General features: G+C 40.1%; 1 protein-coding gene across 6 annotated transcripts in view; it reads right to left on the bottom strand.

Moving 5' to 3' along the window:
• PRKAG2 (protein kinase AMP-activated non-catalytic subunit gamma 2) overlaps positions 1-24,421 on the bottom strand; it is a 223,515-nt gene that overhangs the window by 53,526 nt on the left and 145,568 nt on the right. For all 6 annotated transcript variants that reach the window (XM_055803360.1, XM_055803362.1, XM_055803364.1 and 3 more), the window contains one exon: positions 18,406-18,620. In XM_055803360.1, the coding sequence (XP_055659335.1) occupies positions 18,406-18,620 (215 nt within the window). The remainder of the gene's footprint in view (positions 1-18,405; positions 18,621-24,421) is intronic.

Here is a 24,421-nt window from a genome sequence, read left to right as displayed (position 1 = left end):
TGCTGTTACCAGTGTCTGAAGGATGGAGTTTACACCATGGGAGATTTCTGCATACCAAGAACGGGATTTATTGCACCCAGCTTTACAAGTTGGCGTCTGAGCTTTTAACCAGCGCTTTTTAACCAGCCTACAGCAGAATCAATGGAAATAAGGGGATGGCTGAAATAGATATATCATTTAGATTTATTTAGACACCGAGATGTGGTAAGCTATAGCTAGGATTCCTTAACTATAATGAATAGGTCCCCACAGACTGTTTAGGAAGCCCAGCAGGACATGGAAGCTGTAGAGGTGAATAAACAGATTATTTCTTTGGCAATGGCAATAGATCTTGTGGGCAGCCACGTGTGCATGGTGCTCCAAAGGAGTCACAGGAGCCATTAGAGAACATTTAATATCTATTGGTCCCTAAGGAGAGGCTCAAGCTTCAAAAGTTTAGCGAGTCCTTCAAGGAAGGAGGGTTGAAAGGATGTAGGATAGCACAGTAATGCACATATGACATAGGAAAGTATGAAAGATAATTAGAATTAAAGCTATAATGGGAGGAGAGAGCCAAAAATAATGAGAAAGTAGAAAGCTGTCATTTCTCAAGAAGTTTCAATTGAGGAAGCCAGCTCCTGGTTTCAGCTTCTTTTTCCCAAGGTGCCACTTTCTAGGGACACTTTTAAGGATAGACAAAGAAGTTAACAATACCCAGTGCTTCTCTACTATAAAGATCCTTTGGAATGAAAATCCTAAAATATTTCATTCCTAGTTGTATTTTTAAAAGACTTCTCGGATTTCAGTAAATACTCTGACCAGTTGCAGAACATGCCAAAGCAGTTCATATTAATTTATAATTTTTTCAGCTTACTAATTAAAATGCTTTAGAAGTTTTTAATTATCTCTGGGAGCTATCTTTAAAAGCTCTAAATATTTTATCTTCCTTATCATGTACCTTGATATTGATAAGAGTTTTTAACCTCTTTTGCTGACCAAAATAAAAGAAGAATAAGGTGACATACCTGGTTGGAAATAACTGCCATGATTTTCTTTCTTTTTTTAAAACAAGTATTTACTCCCCATAATTATCTAGTATTTATCTCCCCATAATTATCAGCCATGAGGAAATACAACTCCAAGGCTGGACATAGCTGGAAGTGACACTGAGTCTTCCAAGGTGCACATTGCATTTCACCTGCTACAAAACATGGATACGCTTATAAGAGGTCAGTTAAGCCCGTTTCATGCAAGAAGCTACACTGCACTGTGAACCTCAGAGCTTCCTGCAAGATCAGGGTTTTACAGTGGCAGAATCCATGTCCAAACCAAGAGTACTATGAGAAACTCAAGATAATTATCAAGGCGGTAATTTAATCTATAACAGAGATTTGTAATGGAAACATAGCTATGTTGTAACATCCACACTGCTTAACTGAAGGCTGGGACTCCATCCTTCGCTCTGCCTGCAGTCTCACAATTTGTTTAAACCAATTTTGGAACAAGCTGCTGATCATGGCATTCATTTTGCTCCTCACTTTGCATTCTAGCTCCTTTTGGCTTGTAGGCAACAGTGAGTCAGAACAGGAAACTGATGCAGCTGAAAACCAAAGGGACTAAAAAAAAGACTGTATTTTATCCAGATCAGTTCCTGATCCAGCTCACTGTGCAGCTGTATCAGCTAGCACTGGCACAAGGGGACAAGGGCAGGAAGGACAGTGGGACTACACCTTCTGGAAACAACCCACTCTTAAATCAGCTTAAATCAATGGTGAAAACACCATCTTGTTCATTGTGACCTACTACAGCATTAGACAAATTAGCAGGCATTTTTAACAGTCTTAGGTATTATGTCTCTCTACAAACTCTGCCTGTCAGTTTACAAAAGGATTACTGGTTACAGACAGGGAAAAGATCTCTCATTCAAAGGACCTATAATTCCCACCAAGATGTTATTATATATTGTAACATTTCAATACCTGTTTATTGTGACTGTTTGTTCTACTGTTTCTATTAACTATAACCAAGGGATTTGTCTATATTATGGTTTAAAAGTTTGCTATCACATTGCGTTGGGTAATCCATTTTAACTGTTTGAGATCCCCGATGTGACAAGATGTATATACTTTGTATACTAAATACGGCTAAGCAAAATTAATTTTGTATATTAAAGTTCAGAAGATAAATATATTCAAAACCAAAACTGCCTGAATACATTTCTTCTTTGCCAGGTTTCAGTTCAGTTTTGACAGGGGCATTACTTATGCCAAAACCCACGGAGCTACAACGTAATGCTGATACAGAAGCTTAATACAGTAGTGCCAGCAATCTTCGTAGAGCCAAAGTAAAACAACCCAAGGTTGATAAAACAGCAAAAGTTATAAAAAGGTGGATGTAAACAAAAGAGGTTTTAAGACTTCTGGGAAGGCTGGAACGTCAATTTTAATAACTTCTTACTTTGCCTGTTTTCTTTAGCTGTCTAGGGTAAAGGGAATGACTAATACTCTGTAGAAGCAAAATCAGTTCTGTAAATTATACATGCACTTATAATGAATATGTTAAAACCTATCTGATAATCTAGGAGTCCTTTTGGTCCTATGTCCTCTTGAACAAATCCCATTATTTTTGTAAGAACACACTAAGTATTTAAACTGTAGGGACAGTTCAGGGATGTGAACAGCAATTAACACCAGCAAAAGATTGATGTAGTTTCCTGCCATCCTGCCTCCCTGAATTAGGAGGAATGCGTTCATTGGGATGGGGACTGATCCATGGCAGTCATCAGACCAGCTGCGTACAAGTGCTTTGAGTGACACCTGCTGTGTAGCTTTTCATATTGAACAAGTTACCCTAAGCTGCTGCTTCTGCAGCCAGTGGAGAAACGAACGTTTCTAGGACATCATTCACATGGCCTGTTTGAGACAACTACTTGGGATAAAAGGATTCGCAGTCACTGTACCGACTGGATCTCTAGATCTCCATTTGGTCAGGTTCATTCTGCTTAGCATATCTATCTGTAAGGGAAGGTGGGGGAGGGAGCCAAGAAACTATAAACCACTCCATGTTAACGTTGATTCCAAGATGGATAAGAGAACAAATACACCCATTTTAATTAGTCAGAGGAAAGAAAGATCATCAGTAACAGCCAGCGTGTACAAACAATGCCGAGCCAATCTCAGACACTTGAATTACAGGCTGGAAGTCTTGCGGTAAGCAGATGCAGCACAAGTTAACAGGACTTTTGACACTACCTTGTATGACACTCACGAAGCCAGCCAGATAGTCTAGATGAAATGACTGCTAAAGGTCACAAGAATATTCACAAGGAAGGTAGTAAGATTTCTTTATCTAACTGGTGGGGTTTAAGAGAGGGTTCCAGAGAGGTCTGTGTTCTATCTAATATCATTCAGTGTTTTCACTGATGACTTGATGAGGGAATAATGAATAACCCGATCGCATTTTCAAATGACTCAATGGTAAAAGACACTGCTTTTTTAGGGATAGCCTTAGAACTTAAAATAATCTTGAGAATTGCTGCAGTGCTTTGAAAAACAGAATGCACTTTGATATGGGTAAGTAGAGCACATTACACAATAATCAAATGCAAAAATAAAACAGGAAGGGATTGGCTTGCAGCAGTCTTGCAAGGAAAAGACTGAGAATGAAACTAAATGTCAGACAGCAATGTCAGATTCGTGGAAAAAAAAAAATCACACTATCGACAAAGGTGTTACAGGTAAGACATGAAGAATCTGTCCCACACATTCCCAACTTAGATGCCAGCCGGGATCCCGCATTCAGTTTTGGGCATTGGATTTGAGAATGAATCAAGAGAGTCCAAAGAAAAGCAACAACGATACGGGATTTCAGAAAACATGACCTATAAAGGACTTGAAAACCTCCCAGTTTCTTACTGGGGGAGGGGGGGAAGACTGAAGGAAAATATTTAACAGTCTCCAAATATAATGTGTGTTTGCAGGAAGAAAAGTGATAAACTGTCTCCTGGGTTGACTGGCTATGGATAAGAAATCACCTACTTAGCCTTCAGCAATGAAGTCTTAGACTGGACTTTGGGAGAACTTTCTGAACGCAACAACAGTGAAGCACCAGCACGCTTTGCTGAAAAAAACTGTAAAATCTGTCACAGGAGGTTTTTAGCAACAGGTTACAATAAAAATCAGTTCGGAATTATTTACATATAGTTGATTGTGCTGTGGGGGAAAATGAATTTTTAATGTCTTTTCCAGACTTACTTTCTTTTGTTTCTATTTTTGTCCAATCTTTAGAAAAATACATTTAGTCTTAGTACGATAATTCAATGAGAACTCTTTATATATTTATAAACTTTATAGCCCGTTTACTAACAATCTATATACAAATGTAAATTTGCATTGTCCCCCCAACAAGTAACCTTCATTCTAATTTAGAAAAAATCTAAAGCAAATATTGTTTGAGTAATAATAAAGCTTACATATTAGTCTTTGATGACTGGGTAGGAATAGAAAGAACAACCTAAAGAAAAAGAAACGCGGCTGCAAATCACAAGTCTATGTGGAACAGGCTTATTCAAGCATTGCAACAAAAACGTTACCTGTGCTTTATTTAGAAATAGGCATTTCCAGGTAATTTCAAGGCTGCCTTTCTCAAAGCTTTTCCTGACTTTTCTACTCCTCCTTTCATTCTGATCAATGAAGGCTTAACACCGATATGCTCGGGGTGCCACCTGCAAGCTCAGTTCAGCAGTAAAACTGAATGCCCTTCGAAATACTTTAGGAAAAAAAAAAAAGCTACATAACTTATAAAACCTAATGGATTGAAGAGCAACAAGAAGGAATTCCCATCTAAATGCAAATCAAGGCAAACCCATTTTGAATGCAAGAGTAAATGACAAATGGTAATTTTCCCACCATTTGCTAGTGCTCCTTACTACAATTACAGTTCTGTACAACTCAAGTAGTTAACAGCTCTTCCCCTGATGAGCTGTCAATGGACAACTTAGAATTTTTCCAAATGTATGTCATAGATATGCTTATTCTGTTGCAATCTGTGCAAAATTAATTTAAAACGCTGCTTATTTTTGGTTTAATTTAGTCTGGTTCATGAAGTGGAAAAAGAAGTTAACAGGAAAAAAAGCTTTCATCTGTTGGTTAAACTGTAAATGAAACTCCTACTTGTTTTCTGCTAGAGTGTGATAACGGATACCAGTGGCTTACGACAGCTGAGAACACTAGAATCAGTGAGGCTTAGGATTCCATCGTGGATCCCTCCTGTATTTAAAAACGCTAACCGCACAGCAAAAAGGCTGACTGTGGGGTCGCAGGTGGCTAGAGAACACGGTCAGTCCCAGTGGAGAGCGCTGGGCCTGGTTCTGCTACAAAGTCCTCCTTACCTCGAAAAGCTCGGAGTGAACACAGCAGCTGTGCAGGAATTGTAGTTGCTACCTTTTATTCTAAGGACCCTCTGTTCCAGCACCAAACAAACTAGTAAGGAAGGGGATGCCTCACACAAAAATACTGGATTCAAGCTTTTTCTTCCTGTACCTGGAAAGGATGCAAGAAAATCTGCTCTAGTCTTAAAAAGGCTTTTGAAATATTAAATGCTATAATCATATCAGTGCGTAGCATGTATAAACGAAGGTGGTGACAACTCAGAGATTACAATTTGTTTTGAACACAGTAACCAAATCCCATAACAAAACCTGGCACTGAAAATGCACCCCGTATTGGCACTGTATGTTCCCCACTGGATCCTTACTGGTGTCAGTTCAGTGCTCTGTCCCTGATCTGCAAGGCCCTCAAAGAACTAGAGACAGAACCAGCCGGCAGCAGGTATGAAAGTGATGGAGCAAGTGTATATATATCTCTATATATCTGTTTCTAATACTGTATGGTGAGGTTGAAGATGGCTCTAATGATTTGATTTTAAAACACCTTGAACAGAGTTTGCCATCAGATAAGAACTCTACCTTGAAAGGATTTTTTTTCTTCATCCCAACATCATCAGAGTATGACTCACCCAGCGGTCCTAAGCAGGAGTCTTTTGACATGGAATACAGAACAATTATATATTGCATTTTTAAACTAGTAACTAGCCTCCCACTGCAGGTATCCTCCCCACAGAACAGTAGCTATAATATTAATTACTTTACAGAGTTAATTAGTGATAAGCAGTCACAGTTGCGGATCTTTAGTAGGTTAAATGGGTAACATAAATGGAACAATAATGAAATTTAGCCAAATCCTTAAAAAAAACCCCAACATAAAAGGAATAGAGGAGTTCATTCAGCACTAGGAAAGATGATGAAACGGACAACTTGCATTTCTACTAAATCTTCACTGCAATTATGGTTCTGAGTGTTGAAATCTGTTTACCCTGAAGACATGTGAACTGAATGTGCAGACTGACTTCAGATTTTTAGCAGAGAGCCTTTCCTAAATATTTCTGTATGGAAATGAACTTGCAGTTTAATCCCGGTGAGTTCTGTCACTGACTTAATTGAGAGACAGGATGGATTTATAAAACTTCCTTTGACCTAACACCAGAAACAAAGAACCTATCTTATGCACAGTGTCCTGCAGCACCTCGCCTTGAGGGAAAAAAAAAAAAAGGTACCAATGACAGAAGAGTAAAGCACTTCTAAAAAATAAACTTCAAGGGAAGTAAAAGACCAAGGAATAGTCTAGATCCCCAGCTAAATTCTTACAGGGAAGTCAAGGCAGAGTGGAGAAGAGGCAGGATTTGTTTATAAAACCTCTAATCTCTAGTTGTGTGTCCAATCCTGTATCACTGTGCAACTCAGATAAGGCAGAGCTCTGAGTCTCGTCATTAATTAGCCTTTGTGGCGCATATTCATTCCTCAGATTACTCATGCAGAATATAGGTGGGGTCTGCATCAGTAGTATCAGCATATATTATTAATCAAACAGCCCAACAATTTAAATTCTGTCCTTTTGAACACAAAGTTCAAAAAAGTTAAGTACGTGTGATGAACTAACCTGAGTTTATTAAGAACACTGATGTTACAAGCACACTACCTGATTCTGCAAACACGGGGATGCCACTTGGTTTTAATCTATTCCAGAGTTTTTAAGTGTTCTTGTCTTAAATGTTTTTTATCATATATGCTTGAAAAGATGTACTTCAGCTGTTTTCACACATATGCTTGAGTGCTCCTTAGTGTCTTTGAAATAGGACCTACCTCTTACCACGCTGAGGGGCACAGTTAAGGGCAAGGGGAAATTATTGCTGGAGAGAGCCGCAGTAATCAGGTAATAAGCAGGATTACAGGAGATACTTTGTTGTGACAAATGTACATTAAAACAAACAAACAAACAAAGAACAGATTAAGATAATATTAATGGTAAAAAAACAGGTAAGCATCCGCTAATTTGAAGTGAATGGAAAAGAAGAGCAAGCGTGAGCCCACATTTACGTGGGTCTTAATTCACTGGCATTGAATACAGGATTATTTGTGTTAGTTAAAGTTATGCACTTACTTAAGTACTTTAGTTGGATTGAGGCCAGAGTACCGATGAGTAATCTGCAGAACAGAGGCCACTGAGAATAACAAATCAAAAAAAAATACTCAGAGCCAAATCTGATTTAAACAAACACATTTACTATACACCATTTCACTTTCTTCATCTTAATATTTCGAAGCCTTGGTCACGGATAGTGACTTCACTGTGCAAACACTTACTACACCAGCTTTCAATTATGACATATTTTAAACTTAAAATTAAATACCTTTTCACTAACAAAGCCTGAAGTCAATTGGTATCACATTTCAAGTGTGAGTAAACTACACAAAATTCTAGTAACCTATTACTAGCCTATAACTAAACTCTAATTTTCATGATCATCGGTAATTTTGAAAGGCTGGAAGCATATCTATTGAGCCTAGATGTTAGCAGGATGATGCAGGTCAGCATTACAGGGGTGATTTACCAAAAAATAGAGACAACCTTCAGCTCAGAGCTTAATCACCCACAATCTCAACAAAATTTCTTCAAGTAATTTACACAGACGTGGACTGAACAAATAATTCGCTCAGTGGCACAAGCTGTGCTAAGAAGCAGGTAACTGCAGGCTAAACATGGAATAAATGAGCTGTGTCATAGGTGGCCACTTTCTGCAGAGTTTATCGTGACTGAGGATCTCAACAGGACTCCTGAAGGAGTGTTTTAAAGCTATCTCAAAGAGGCAGGCAAAGACAACGAAGTGTTTTTCAGTGCAGTTCTAGGAGGACTTTAAACATCTAAGAAGGACTTCCTCATAGCACTCGGGGCTTGTGTGTTTGCATTAGATTTCAAGTCCACCCCACAGCTGACAACTCTAGGCATGAGCACCATCAGTGGCTCCACTAAAGCTTGTGGAGTCTGTTATTTCAGAGCTGCTACTATTATGCGTAGACAAACCAATACATTAATAAACTTCCTTCAACACAGAGCCTATGGTTGACCTGTAATCTCTGAATAAATTCATTTTTGACAAAAAGCTGGTTTTCAGATAGCACTGAATCTGCATAGCTTGAGGAAGCTAACCCTCGTCCCGAATTACTTCCAGGTCTACTACTGATCACTTCAGGCCTAATTTTTGTGCACTGCTTCTTTTTTATTGTTACGCACAAAAGAAATCTGCAATGACAGCAACGTGCCATGGATATCTTCCTTCTGTCATGCATGCTTTCCCTTTTGAAAGCCTCTTAACTATATCCTTCCATCATTTCAGGTATGCTGCAGGTGAAAGCAGGTCATCCTCTGTACTGGTTCTGTGTTTGACACTGTCTGGGAAGGACCAAAGCAAGGGCTGTGCTAAGCAAGAAGCATATCAAGTATCTGAGCTAAATGTTTTATGACTACAAACAATACCGTAAAGAGACATGGAAATACTGGGAAGGTTTTTCCCTGTATACCAGGAACTAGAATTAAAAAAATCCCTGAAATTAGTTCCACGCTAAGGACCAGGGATACACCTCCAGGAAGCCCGCCACCTTGCTCTTGCTACTGCTGACCTTGTGGAGATGCGGATACTCACGGGCAGTGGATGCTTATAGTGTGGATATGGCAAACACTGGGTGCACAAACACGTAAGCTTAGATGCAAATTTAGTCTGTAGTTAAATGTCCACAAAGAGCTGAAATTGTTTCTTAACATGCCTCCCTAGGGCTTGGAAGAGCAGCCTACTTTACAGTGGTCTTTTCTGTAAATCTTGATACCCTCTGAAAACATGATGGTTTCCTACACACAGTTACAGTCTGTAAGTGTAAAACCCTGTTGCTACAAGTACAACACATGCTATCTATGGTTAACTTATCTTAAGTCACTTGCAGCTCTTGTTCAAAAATATCTGACTTCTGTAGAACTTTTTGATGTATTTATCATCATAACATCTCTTTGACTTGAAGGAGTGTAACCCAGTTGTTTTTTTTACAGATGGGAAACTGAGGCACTGGGAGACCAAGTGACTTAGAGCTGCACAAGTGATCTCTGACAGGGCAGATAGTTTAGTCAGGTAGCCAGCTTGCTCTGATCTCCAAAGCATCCCCAGCTACTGGCACTATATTTTCATTCTTTTAAAACTCTTGTTTTCCTTACTGACTCTGCAACAGAAACGCTGTTGAATTCCAAGATTTCTTCTCTAAAACAGCAACATCCAAATGCTTTGGACCATGAGAAAAAGAAGGAAGGCTAAGGAAGGCATCCTTTTCTTCAAAATGTAACCTCTGTACCCGTAAGATCTTGGATGATGGAAGAAACTACTTGGTGACCAGTTTGTGTTGTGTCCTTTTGTACCATAGCCATGCTCGGTGGCATCTTGTTGCCTTTTTCTGAAGACATATTCCAGGAAAGAAAGTTGTGCACTTTCCATGGAAACTCTTCCTTGCAGTGCTTCCTAAGAAATCAGCTTTGACAGCATCCTGCCCCTGCGTGCAACAGGTCTGTTGGGATGTACTCGTGCACGGTCATTATCAGCGTGCTTAAGGGAAAGGGGTAGGAGAGGAATTTGTTGTCTTCTTCCAGAAGTCATGTGTTCGTCAATAGCTGTTTGCATTTCTGTAAGGAGCTGGATCCTGACCTAGTACACACCACAAATGTTTCCAAGTAAATACAATCCCAACAGCCAAAGCCTGAAAGGCCAAACACACAACAGCAGGCAGATAGGGATCTTGCAGCTGCTGCTCTCCCTGCCACTCAGTGATTAGCTATTTTCCATTGTCACCAGGAACTCTCTTCTCTTCTGCTGCCCAAGCTCTTTCCCTTGCTTAGTCTTTTCTGAACCTTTAATGTTTTCCCCAACTCTGATTTTTTTTCCATCCTCTGTCTGTCCATCAGCTTCCTTTCTCATCTTCAGCACTTGTGCTAGTCATTTGTGTTTTAATAGAATAACATTGTACAAAGACCCCGATCCAGCAGTGGCTTAGCATGCACATCGCTTTAAGTGCTCTAGTACTGTTGAGTCCAACGGGGCTACCAAAATGCTTAAAATTAACCACACATTAAGTGCTTTCCTGGATCGAGGCCATCATCACATTGACATTCACCAAAACAAAACAGCACCTGAGATTCAGCAACATAAATACATAGCAACCCCAACCAAACACAGTGCTGTAACCTTCAGGTTACCCTTCTCCAGTGCCTTCTGTCATTGCTAGCTATGTTATGGCTAAACTTCAAATCTGTTCTGCAAGCGTATGCCAGAAGTAGTGCTTAGGAGCAATCCTGTTTAAGCCAATGCTTTCTTACCGTTTTAGAATCTGCTTGCCCTGTTTTGCTAGATCAGGCTCTTGGACAATACGGTCCTCAGGGCAAGAATCACGTTTATTTTTTCTACTTGAATCATATGTGCTCATGTACCACAAAATAGCAGTTAGTAACTTTTTGTTCCAAGGTACGAGGAAGAAGACTGTCTACATACTGTGGATGCCCTGGCTCATGCAATTCTAAGTGAAAAAGTATGATAGATAAAAATTTTGAAAGTCTAAGGTATTAACCTTATCACTGGCAATTTACTGTAACCTTACACATGAAGAAAGACTAAATTAGAACCTCCCTTCTCGAATTTTGCCCCCTCCCCTTCTTTTGCTGATATTCTACCTTTTCTCTTTTAGTCTCTGTTGATTACTTGACCGGTTTACACTTCAGTTTATAAGCCCCATATGGTAGAAGCCTTGCCCTTTGTTAATCATAAAATAAGATTATGCACACCTTGGGCACGGTACAAATCATTACTGTCCTCCTACAAATGTCTTCCACATGGCCCCACCCTCAGTTCCAGCTAAGAGCGCTGTTGTGAACAAGCTCAAAGAATAAATATTTTGCATTCATTTCACCAGCACAATGGAAACATTTTTCTAAGCTGCTGCCAAGATGGTATCTAGTCCTCTTCTGAGTCAGCAGCCCATGCAGCTGACTTTCAAATGGCCCAACTTGCTTGATTGTAATCTTAAAAGAAGAAAACACAGATGCAAGCTGTATTTTTAAGAGCTGTATAGATTTCCTCACGCACAAGCAGGTAGTGACACTATAAAATACGAAAGCTGGGGGGAAGAAGCCATACAGAAGTGAATGTTGTTTGTGACATCCCCTTTATTTTTCCCAGCTTCAACAGTTCATCCAGTCAGAGGAAGGGACTGGAGAACGTTGTGAGGAAGTAACAAAGGAGTATCACTGCTTTATGTTGTCCATATCCTTTTGGTAACAACCAGCTTTTTACATACTTTAAAGCTCTGTTGGCCATTAAAGACTGTGTATCTAAAAATAAAATATAGACAAAACCAGGCTAAGGGAGATGTAGACGGCAAGGAATTCATAGCATTCCCTTCCATAGGCGCTTTTTGCTTATTCTTAGCTGTATTTTCCCTGTAGTCCAACACACGAGCCGGCATAGTGCAACAGAAAGGTTCAAAACTCTGCGACTCTCCTCCATTCTCATGGAAGGACTTTGGTCTATAATCCCTACTGCTTTGTGAATGAACAGCCTAGATGGACACAACGTTTTGTGTTCCAAAATTGCCCAGATATAGCTAGTAAGAAACTGTCAGTGACCCTATATTAACCTGCAACTTTACATTAAATCAGAGAGTATGTATCCAGCTTCTAATTGCTGACAGAGCTTACTGTTACGAAAAGTTCCCATTTTCTAGCAAAATAACAGTGTGCTTGTTAAATTAACAAGTCTGAAAATCAGACATAAATTGTGCCATGAGAAATCAGTTCAATGGGTAAAACCAGGCTGTCAGTCTTAAAGCACCCTCTTAAATCATGTTACTCAAAAGAGATCTATTTATATAGACACGAGGCCAGTTCCTTAGGTTTAGCCTTTTTATACCATGCATAGTGCAGGACTTAGGGTGATAAAAGTAACTTAGCTTTAAGCCACTAACTCTGTCTACAGGATGCTGGGGTCATGATTTTGATACTAATGTGTATCTTAAAAAAGACTCATAGATGCTCTAGTTTTAATTGCCTTAGCTACTTACAGCCTTATGAGAGCTGTCAAAGCAGCTGGGAATTGAGTGGACTCAGCATTCTGGCTTTTCATCCTTTCCACCCAGCCTTCTCCTTTTGATCCAGGACAAGGAGGAATGGGAATTGTAGGATTCCATGCCCTTAAAATAAATCCTCCACTGAGTAAATCCACAGATAGTTGATTAAATTATCTCTGTGGCTGCAGAAAAAGCCACAAACTGACACAGACACGCATTTCCTTAGGGCAGAAAAAATAATCTTTGTGCAGTACAATTTCTCTGCATCCTAAGATTGATTGCTGTGAATTTGAACACTGCAACCAGAATACAAATACATTAGGAAACCAGTGTTTCAGGAGGTTGTGGCTGGACATTTTTTCTTCTAAACGAAGTAAGTAGCTTTAAAAAAAACAGAAAAATGACCAGTAGAAAATGGATAGCAAGATGTTTGTTGCATATGCTAAATACTAAAAGGGGAAGGCAATACCAAATGTGATGTAAAAGATAAGACTAATAGGGAGAGGGTGAACTGGGAAAACAGAATATTAATTAAATGGGAGCTGTAATTAAAAAGAAGTCGTGCGGTATAGCTGAAGCTTTCTATTTTCTATTGAATGTTCAGTTGCAAGTCAGTTTACTGGTTCATTTGTTCTTCATGTCCTACTGAATCTTACTATAGACTTGCCAACCATATTAAATAATTCTTCTGTGAACCTACATTCAATTCAGTGGAGCTACTGTGATGCTCTGTCAAAGGACACTGAAATCAAATCAGGTGGGCTCAAAAGATTTTCCCATTAATATTGTGTGCAATCGTTACATAGTTCATAAAAAAGTTATTCCTTCATTAGGATTGCAACTAGTTAGTTACATGCCAACTGTTGGACAAGTATATAACATTTTTAAATTAAACATACTTTCAGGTGGACAGCAACAGTTCCAGTAAAGAGAAATATTTGAACAATGATAGCTTGTTACAGCCCATAGGATCTATTAGAGAACACTATCATCTCCCCAAAGGAGTGCTGGTATTAAAGCACTTAAAACTAGTCTGGACACAACACCACTGCAAGAGCTTTCTTCACTGGTAAATGACAGCCCTTCTGGCTTTAATTTCTGTGATCAGTTTACTGTGGTGTAAATCAAAGCTGAATCACAGTAATGTCTTGGCACTCTTAATATATTGCCTTAAACCACATGAATGCTGAAATAGGGAGCTCTTGTACATTTGCAGACTGAATTCCTTTTTTTTCCCAGCCTGTGCCTTTTTTTCTTTTTTAAGACAACATCAGAATCAAAGAACGCTTTTCTGTTCTCTTCATCCGATTGAAACCTCTTTAATCAGCCAGCTAGATGATGGAGCTCTGATGGGTGGCATGGCTTTTTGGAGACAGCCAAACTGAAGGCCCTGCTGCACATACCCCGGCTTCCAGGCTCCTTGCCAGCAGCAGGGTGTGATGTAACAGCCTTTCATGCTGAACAAGTTAACAGCCCTGGGTTTGAGTTTACTACGTTTTGGCTAAGAAACAGCACAAATCGCCTTGCAAGGAAGTGCTACCATTTAACAAGCAGGTAGCTGCAGAAACAGTCTTGTTTCTCTCTCCGTATCTAGGACTGGAAGCGAGTCCCAGCTGTACATTAACGTCTCTCCTCTTCCAGATGCTGCAGCAGCAAAGTTTGTGTAAAATGAATCCAAACCAGACTCTCTCAGTCCCTCCTGTGTGCTATATCTGCAGTTTTAACAGGACTGGCTCACACAAAGGAGTAAGTCTCAGACTACCTTCTGGCTGAGATCCCTCTTTTTAAGAACATTCTGGGAAATTTCTTGGCTCAGAAGTTGTTTGGAGAGCAGTGGGTAACTACACAATCACAGGGAAAGGGCCATTTGAAACCATGTTTTGCCATTGTCACTTCTGAGCAGAGGAAGCCCCAACCCTGTTTTTCACCAGAACAGAACTCGAAGGCAACTCCTCAGTTTGGAGCTAGCATCTTCTTTCTCTGGCCTGGACTCCTCTCATGCTGGTAAAAGGGAAACCCATAAAGGCCAGCAAATGATGTACCACAAAAAATGCCTGTGTTTGCAGGAGACAGGGAGTACTGCTGTTTTCACAGTATCTTATGCATCAGTGGAAGAAGAAAGGATGAAATGGAAAGGATACAACCACATCAAGCTCAGCATACTACATTCCACTTTAAAATACGGGCAAAGCGGAAACAGGGCAAACATGTTCGTTATTGAATTTGCAACCTCTCTACATTCCTTTCATGGCTAGTAATGTCACATTAGAGAAGAGTTATCATTTACCACTTACTGCCTGAAGGTTACACAGTCCAAACAACACAGGGCCGAAGTACAGAGTCATGAACTGTACTATGAAAAATCAAATTGCTCCTTCTCCATTTAATGCAGCACAAAGTAATCTTTTGGTATAGCTTTGATCTCTTATCAGCTGAATTTCTCATTATAACCTTCTAACTCCACCACTTGGAACACCTCCACACCCAGAAGAAAGCCTGTAAGAGCTGCTGCCACGGTGTGTCACAGGCTCATCACATCTCGCTTGGGACATCTAACAGAAGTGCCTCAGTCAGAAATGCAGCACCTGGAGTCACTCCCTTTATAACCAGCGCCAAAGGCTCTCCAGCCCACTGAAGAGCTGATTCATCCCCTGCAAATGCCTCTCGGTATCCCACAGAGGCAACTGGAGCTACTATACTCCCAACTTAAGCGGCTCAGATAGGTTTCTAAAGTTAGGTGGGATAAACGCAGACCATAGTGATTATCAGAGACATCCATTTAGCATGCGGTTAATTGCATAGCTTTGTATACTGTGTTGAGATGATACTCACTGAGGGAGGATCTCCCTCTGTCAGGAGTTGTCTCCCACTTTTTATTCCCCTCACCAAAATTCATAGCTTAAATATCACATCAGAATAGACACTAAGTGCTACTAAAACATGAAAGGTTTAGGGAAATTAAGATTCTTATTCTCTCCTCCATGCCTTCCCTTTGACTGAACAGATTTAACCATTCTGCACCACAGTCTCAGACATACAAAAACCAAGTACACAATTGGCTTCAAATGCAGTTCATTACAAAAATGGGCTAAGATTAGTTCCAGGTCCTGATACGGCACCTTCCTATAGTTATCTGCTGTTCTGTAGGGGTTTTTTTAATAATAATTCTGGGTCTGGGTCCTCTTTGCTACTGCAATATATATAGCAATCATAAAAAATTTGTAATAGTTCTGGGATCTCAGACATTATCATCGTTAGTTAAGCAATGTAATAAGTAAATAAGATTTAAGTTGACAGGGCCCTGTAGATAAGAGTCAGCTTCTTGTTTCAGATGTGAACACAGAAACTTCCCTGTCATTAAACTGATCGTTTAACAGCATGGCCACTATGAAACCATATATCATATAATTTATAGTGTGGTTTTAAGATCATTGGAATTGTTATGCCAAGAAATGGTGATCTAAGTAAACAAGAAATTGAGTTTGCCTTTTACAGATTTGTTTAGGGTATGTGCATTGTGAAAACATGTAATTATTAACACACAGCTCTGGATAAATGAAATGTTTGAAATACAGTACTCAAATCAAGAATGTTGGTCTACTGCCATCATATTTGTAAAGGAATGCTAGGTAAATCATGTACAGGGACTGAAGGACACTACAGTCCTGAGTGAACACCCATCAGCTTCAGATTCACGCCTTTCTGCAGAAACTCAGCCTTTCCTTCCTCTAACAGTTTCTCCTACTGGAAGAGCTCAGCAAATCTCTCTCTCATCTATGTTGAAAATTAAACATCCAGGGCTTTGTTCCTCACAGATCTGTAGCTGCTGACATTTGTTCCCAAGTAAACCAAAAAACCTAATGATTCACTGGCAGCCGTGCACACTCACTGTTCTCAGATAAAAATGAGTACAGAAGGTACAAAACCAAGATAACCAGGCGCTATACATCCTATGTATTTCTGTATCTTCTGAACGGGAGGTAATTGAGTCCAACATACTGAGTTTCCATCCAGACTCTCTCTTGTACATATACACAACCACAACAGTTGATAAGTACTTGCTGAGAATTCTGTTCCTTTATTCTGGCATATTCTGCTTAACTTCATATTGTCTGAATCAGCAAATAATTAAGAACAACACAAACTTTTCAGTCTTTTGGTCAGTGGAATGTGCTAAGATTATGTTGTTCCCTATGTCTATTCTAACAGGTACAATAGACCACTCCGTAGCTGCATAACACAGATAAACTTATTCATTTGAAAATAATATGGCTGATTGACTGAAACCTACCAAAAATACTTTTGTGTCCTACAAGCCTTTGAGTGTCATAATTTATGTATCCCAAGACTACTACTTAGATGAAAAAGCAGACAGTTGGTTGAAGAAAAGTTACTGCTGGACTGCCCCAACTATAAATTCATGTTATTTATTTCATTTTATTTGCTACTTTAATTATTTACTTCTGCATAGCAGCAGAACAGAAAGTCTAGGGAGAGTTTGACTTGCTTAATCTAGAAAAACAAAGGTTGGTTACAGGTACAAAAGGATGTAACAAACAATGAATGAAAATGGCTATTAATCATAAAGGCAAATGATCATAACCTCTCCACAGAAAAAAAAAAAAGGATTAATGAAAATCAGAGACTCCCCAACCATTACAGAAAGGGTCCCCAAAACAGGGCACGTGTTTAACTGGATGTGTGAAGGACTTGGAAGTAGTAAGTGAATGTTGATCCAGTACCTAAACACTTCCAGCATAACAATGGCTGCTGCTACTGTGGAGGTACCTGACACCAGGGCAGAAAGGTTTTGGGATGCTGTGTTAGTGCACTCAGATCCCAAGCAGCTTTCCCATGGGCGAGTGGGAGGAAGCTTCCTGCTTTAAAAAATAACTAAGAACTGGAATGAAACAGAACTTGTAGTCATTCCACAGGGAAACAGACTTCATGGACCTTTATGCCATTTGCAGTTGTACATTTCTAGATACAGTAAATGTCAAAGATTTCATATTCCGAGGGAAAGAAAAAAAACAAAAGCTGGGAAAGAGATGCAGGATAGTTAACTGGTGACAGATCACAGTCTGCTAGTTCCATGAGGGAGGGGAACGGTGAATGGAAAGATACAGTTAATGCAAGAAAAATAACACAAAAAAGAAAGAAGGGGCAAAAAAGGCAGAGGAGAAAAGAAAAGGAGCGATGCCTCTGAGGCTCAGGCTGGCCAAAGGAGAGGGGAGGAGGCACAACGTCATGCAGTGCGGATGTTGTGGTGGAGAGTATCAGAGGCTGGAATTCACATGTTGCCAGGAACTGCTGAGGTCATGCATTCCCAGGAGCTGAAGAAACCACTCTTACAAAGACAACTCTACTATGTGGAGGGCTGGATGAATACCCCGGTAGTGCTGCCCTTCTTCCTCTACGCTCAGAGCTGGGGCAGGAGGTGTGATAGCAACTAGTGCCGTTAGTCACCAGCTGTCCCAGTCATCTCAGACTCCAGAGGCAGCAGGCACTCAAGACTCCTGCAGCTCACGCTCTGAATTTCTTTTCAATATGCTCTCCTTGTCTGCTAGCTCTCTCATCAGCTCTCCCTAAGGGAGAGAAAAGACAATCCTACATAAAATATTATCCTTCTCTAAAGCGGCATCTCAGCAGTGTATGTTGGGATCTGTAGCCATATCAAAACTCACTTGAGAAGCATGCAAAAATGAGTTGCTATTTGGGTAAACCAGAAGAGGAGCTGCCATCTTTGGGTTCCTAGTGCCTTATCAGCTGAACATCGGGCAAGCTGAGACAAGGCTGAAGTAAAGAGTCGACGACATTGTCTCACACTGTGTCCACATTATGGACAGTATGGTTCTAGCCCATTGGTTGCAATACTAGAAACAGTTAACATACAACCCTGTACATTTCCCAGTGGAAAACTGGACACATGCTTTACTTACTGGTTTTGAGGTAGCACAGGGAGCTGGTGTCATGATAGGAGGCTTGGCTGCACTTTGAGATGGAGGCAAAGAAAATCTCTGCCCTGTGTCCGGAGGTGAAGAACAATGAATCCGTGTTTCTAGTCTCTCGGGCTCATGCTTATAGGATTCAAGAGGAAACGTGGGCTGCTTGGTCACTTGTGTTGGGGTGGATGGAGAAGAGGAGAGGCCAGAGGCTGTAAACAAGAATAATTACCAGAGATCAGTTCAGAAGAAAAGCAGACAGAAATCTCAGCTTTACAGTGAACATGTATTTTTTCATCACCTTTCCCCAGACTAAGAGCAGGTACCTCACCTCCTCGTTTATGAAAGGGAATTGCTCCGCCTTGCAGGTAAAACTCTTGTAGTCATTCAACTGGGCGAACTGTCTGATCCATTTACAGGGAGGCACAGTGGCAAGGCGAGAGCACTGGAGGTTCATGTTGTATTAACCTCCTGCCTGATTGCTGATTTCTAAAATGATCCTCGACACTGGCATTACTTTATTGTTATAATTTTAATCCTGTGAGTCTCAGGATTACCTCCAGCTCATGGCAAACAGCTCGAGTTTTAATAGTTGCTTTTTCTTCTTCTTCATTATTTAACAGCCAGCAGCTAGAATAAAATTAGGAGCAGAGGCAAAAAGGAACAGGGCATATTTCCCATGAGCCTCGGTTTGCTTTCTATAAGGCTCTTGGCAATGCCTTTATACAAATTAGAATTGTTTTCAGTGGCCTTTGAGGAGAAAGATTACTCATATATTTTGCTGAAAATCAGTATCAGCAGCAGATCATTTCTCCTGTGAGCATCCTGTTGTTATTTGACACGTGCATCAACCCCAGCTGTATTTTTGGTTACGTTCTTAGGGCAGTTGTGAATTGTGATCAAACAGATCATTTAAGCTATATTTGTTATCCGTTTAAGAACTAGCAGACAGCCACAATCAATTATAAAATTCAAGTTACAACATCTGTGTTTCTTGTTATATCTATATGTACGTCAGCAAACAAAGGATGACTCGCTTATGCCAGCATAAATCAGGACAGACTTAAATGGATAAAAAACTATGAGGCTGAACAGAGCAACATATTTTTAAGTTAAGTGGGCTATATGATCTCTGAATTTGGTTCACTTCTTGTACTTCCAGAGATTTGTGCAGATGATCAGTTAGTCCAGACGGGACTAAAGTCCAATGAAAGGGAGCAGATAAGATAGCATTAAATAAGCATAAAACTCCAAGCCATTCAAACAAGTGTTTGAAAACATGGTAATACATCTTTATGTTAAGTCTAGCTCATTTTCTCAGTTTCTCATCTTTCTTCTCATCTTTCAAGGCTCCACAGAGTTTTTTGCACCAAAGTTTTTTTTCCCTTTCAAAAGCTTGGCATTGGTGGTGCCCGCAGCCTCTACTGGTCCTTCCTTTCAACCCAGGACAAAGTGCGTTAGTACAACTCGCTTTATACTCATTACCTCTCAGTGTCACGTTTTACCTCACAGGCAGCATTTTCAAAGAAAACTTTGTATTGATGGAAACTAAGAATAAAACTCACTAGTCACTAAGATGCTAGACTCAGAAGGCTAGAAATCCAACAACTCAGGGAGGGATCTATTACTTGAAAAAACTATTACTCCTGAAATACCCAGAGAAGAGTTGTGATATCTTATGACTAAAGGAATTCACAAGGAATTTAGGTAACTGTTCTTTAGCTATCATTCTTAATTGAAAATTACTTTCTTTATGGCTTTTACATATGAATAGATTTAACTTTAAAAGAACAGAATCACTCATCAAGAAACCTGCAAAATAATTAGCCTCTAATGTGTTTTATTTGTAGTGGCTTTAGTGGTGCAATGTAATGTATTTATTTCTGTCAGAGAAAATCCTGGAATCAAAGGGTTGAAAAATCAATCAAAGGAATCAAAAAGGACCCCCTACTCAGTCCCTCTCTTCAGTCCTTTTCCAAAATTGCAGCTGCCTTCCGTAACTTCCATTTCATCTCATAAGGAGACCTGCAGCTCTGCCAGTCAAGCAGCAATAGCCACAGGTCCAGTGGAGACTGGGTGTTGTAGGCAGATATAAATGTTGTTTAATGTGACATGCTACGGGGTGAGGCAAGAAGAACAACCCTGGTATTGTGAATGTCCTCAGCTTCTCCTGATTGAGGTGGGACTGGAGAGTGTTACACATCCTAAAGGATTAAAAGGACACCTAACTTGCCTGTTCAATTTTTGCTTACAGAGAAATTGAGATAAACAGTTGTGGGGAAGATGCTCGTCTTCTGTGTTTTTATGGATGTACAAATGTTTCCTGAGCACTCAGGCTGGGGTTTGAGGTAGATGGTAGCTGTAATTGATGCAAATGTAAAACCACTAAAAGGGAGAGAAATGCCATTAGATCTTAAAGTCTTGCTGCTGGGATGCGTTCAGTGTGCACTAATGTATTCAGCAAGTCTGCAAAACCATTTCCAGTATCAGCAAGCTCTGCCAAAAGAACGATTACGAGACTTAAGGAAACCACATATTCACTGTCCTAGCAAGGCTGGCCTGCCAAGTGCAGAGGACATCTACAGGACACAGGAAGGTGTGGATCAAAGGAGACCAAGGAAGTAACATCTCTTACATCCTATGAAAACTATTGCCACCTCAGTATAGATGTGTACCAGCACGGCCAGGACAGACAGCATGGTTTCCATTTTATAAGAACATTCACTGGTGGTGAATCTGCTTTTGGATGCCAGTCTCGCACACTCAGTGTGCTTTTTTTATGGATTAAGAGCATCTGTGACTCCAGCAACTTTACTGGGAGCACTCTGAGTCTTAGAACTGTTTGTTTCAACTAGGCACTTAAAACATAAAGTACTTACCCTGAGGCACACCCTAATACGTCTGAGATTCAATTTTTCTGTGACTCAGTTGCCGCACAGAGGTGGAGGGGAAATTATAATTATTTTTCAGGGCATTTGATTAAATTATGTAATTAATCTTTTCAATCCTCCGTATTTAAAAGCCTACTTCATACCATTATTGTGGTATCTATGTTATTTACATTTGTACAATACTGAGACTGAAGGAATAATCCCATAGGAAATGTTAAATATTTTCATGAATATTAAAACAAAAGACTTTTGGCTGCTGCGATAGAGCTCAACATCCTAAACGCTACAAAGGATTTTATAAAAGCCTGCCACATAAAAGAATGAAAATCTGCAATATATCCCCAGACCAAAATCAGTTCAGGAGTAACAGAACTTTATAATAACTTTAATCCTATTGGACTGCCGTCTAAACAGGCACCACTGGTATAAATACATAGTTATATGTATATGCTGCCCTGTTCTACTACAAAAGAAGTCCATTGGAGAGACAAGACACAGCTGTGTCCCATGGCTGAAAACAGTTCATTTTGGAGAAGGTAGGCATAAAATAATTAAGCAAACTTTCCAACAATTCTAGAATCTTCTATAATGAAGCTGAAAAAATTCAGTATATACATAGGATTTTGGAGAAGAAACAATCTTTGAGATTGGCTGCAAACTACTGGTTCTAGTAAGGAGATGAACTGATACGGCAAGTAATTATCTCATGCTAATGTTTCTTTCATCAGACAATGAAATGCATAATGAAGTGTCGTATATTCATGTTAAGAAACTGAATAGCTCTTCCTTTTTCCATAACATAAAACGAGAATTTTAGATAAAAATGTAAGAGAGAAAAAAGTCTAGCAGATCATTTACTGTGTCACTGGCTAATGCAAGGTTTTGTCCTATATTTTCTATTGAATGCTGCCTCTATCCAGTTTTAAAACAGTCCAGGAGTTTTGCTTTTTATGAATCATCCTGACATTTCCTTTCTGGGGACAAAACGAATGAAAAGAGAGGATAGCTTTGTGGTCTCCATATTGATGAATCATAAGCCCTAGCATTTGCATAATAGAAGATGCATAAGCTAAGAATATTCATAAGACTATGTGAATACATGGTGCAAAACTGCATGAATGTAAAGAAACAACTTTCATATTATAGTGTAACTTTACTCAGAATATGTATGTGAGATCCCAGCAGAACTAAACAGCACTAGTCTTAATTCTGAGCAAAAGGGGGCTACCTCCAGTTGCCTTCCCCCGTGGCACTGCTGGCTCTGGTGGCACGTGGTGATGGCCCAGCATTCTGTCCTGGGCTGCACATCACAGGGTGGACGCAGGAGCCCCGGGAAAGCCCTGCTGTAACAGCGGAGCCCGCAGCTCTGCCTAAGCTCGCATGCAACGCTGGCTGGTACTCGGTTGGTGACAAACATGCAAAACCAATGCTGCTGCCTCCGCTTGTTTCTCTAGGTATTTGCAATTATTTCTTGTAAATAAACCCCTTATTTTGCACAGCATTAAGTTCTCCACCCGCTGACCTGGGCGTTCTGATCCAAGCCAGCCCTCTACTGATCCATAACAGGAAAGGATGAAGCACTATGCTCTCATTTGCGTACTCCCAAGGGAAGAAGGGTGGCTGCCCTCCTACATTTCCTACATTCCCCGGGTGACACCCACGATTAGTTCTGCCACCTACATTTCACGCCTGACCTGGCAGGATGCATCTGGCAGTTTCTGGGAGGAAGGATGCTCACAGCCCAGTGATTCCTGCCAAAGCCTCCCTTTTATGTCAACCCTTTTCCAGAAAGAAAAACAGCTCCTGCCCCCCTGAACCTTAGGAGCCACCTGCCCACAAATGACGCTGTGATGGAGTTCAGGGATGCGCTAATGCTCCTACGCAGAAGGTGGCTTTGGGTGGTTTGTGACAGGGGAGTCACACTCCCCTGTTGAGGGCCAAAGGATCTAGCCAGCAGCCTGCTCTCAAGCTTTACTTTTTTTTTAAAAACTTTTTTTATTTGTGGGCTTAAGGTGAAGTTGCTAAAACTGGTGAGAGTTACTGGCCATGAAAAATAAAACACTTTTGCAGTTTACCTCTTCCTAGGAATCACACTTCAGTATTCTCTCATCCTGTACCTGATCAAGCAGGTAATTGCTAACATGTAAAGCCGTTGTTAAATAGCTTTCCAAGTTTATATACGATGATATATTAATTTACCATTTAGACTGAAACTTCTCAGAAAAAAACCAAAAGGATTTTCCATTTGCAGTGGCTCCATGTGACACTTTTTGTCTGACTCCTTCCCAGGACAACACGGTCCTTTCATTTCCATTCTTCAGCTGGCAGTGAAACAGAGAAGGCGGCAGGCTGTGGTTGCTGAATTTTAAGTAGTTAGCAGCACAAGCGAATCTGAGTTGAGCCGGCTGTTCATTAAGCTGATTCACTCTTCAGACACAATACTATGTTAATTTTGACACATAAGCAAATCGATGACAATTATGTGAAATGAAGTTTAATGCCACTTAATGGCAGTAAAACTATGAACCCATAAGCAGGTAAATGGCTACTGGCTCTTTCCATTCAAATAGTACTGGTGATACGGACACTAAATGTTGTAAAATACCTGTTAGTTAAAAATAATAATATAATTAAGCCTGAAAAGTAATCGTAAGAGTTACTGTACCAAAAAAGCTAATAGATACTTCCCAGAAAATTTCCTGCCCTATCTAGCATTTTCACTTACACATCAATTCAGGATGCCTCCCATCGTAAAAGAACTAGAGCTTCTGCTGTCGAATCGTACAGCCTGTATCTGCGATCAACGGTGTATCGCTCAGATAAGGGCCAGGCCTTCCAGTCCTTCATCTAAGCTTCCTGGGCCTGGCTGAGCAGCCTCTGTCCCAGCTGCATTAGCAAGCACAATTGTTTCAATTGTACTGAAACAGCTCCACGGTTTCTCACGTAGCTGGTACACAATTCAATTGGAAGCTTACTTGTTTCCAAAACCATCTTTCAGATTTTATTAATCAAAAGAAGGGGGAAATACACTCTTTAATTAAATTTAATTAGATTTAATTAAAATACCATATGCTTTCTGAAAAGTTTCACAGGGAAATGTATATTTTTGCAGTAAAAATGTA

Source organism: Falco peregrinus, chromosome 5 (assembly GCF_023634155.1).
Source record: "Falco peregrinus isolate bFalPer1 chromosome 5, bFalPer1.pri, whole genome shotgun sequence".
NCBI classification, from domain to species: domain Eukaryota; kingdom Metazoa; phylum Chordata; class Aves; order Falconiformes; family Falconidae; genus Falco; species Falco peregrinus.
Note: the sequence above shows the minus strand (reverse complement) of the source record. Positions and strands in the feature narration are given on the sequence as shown.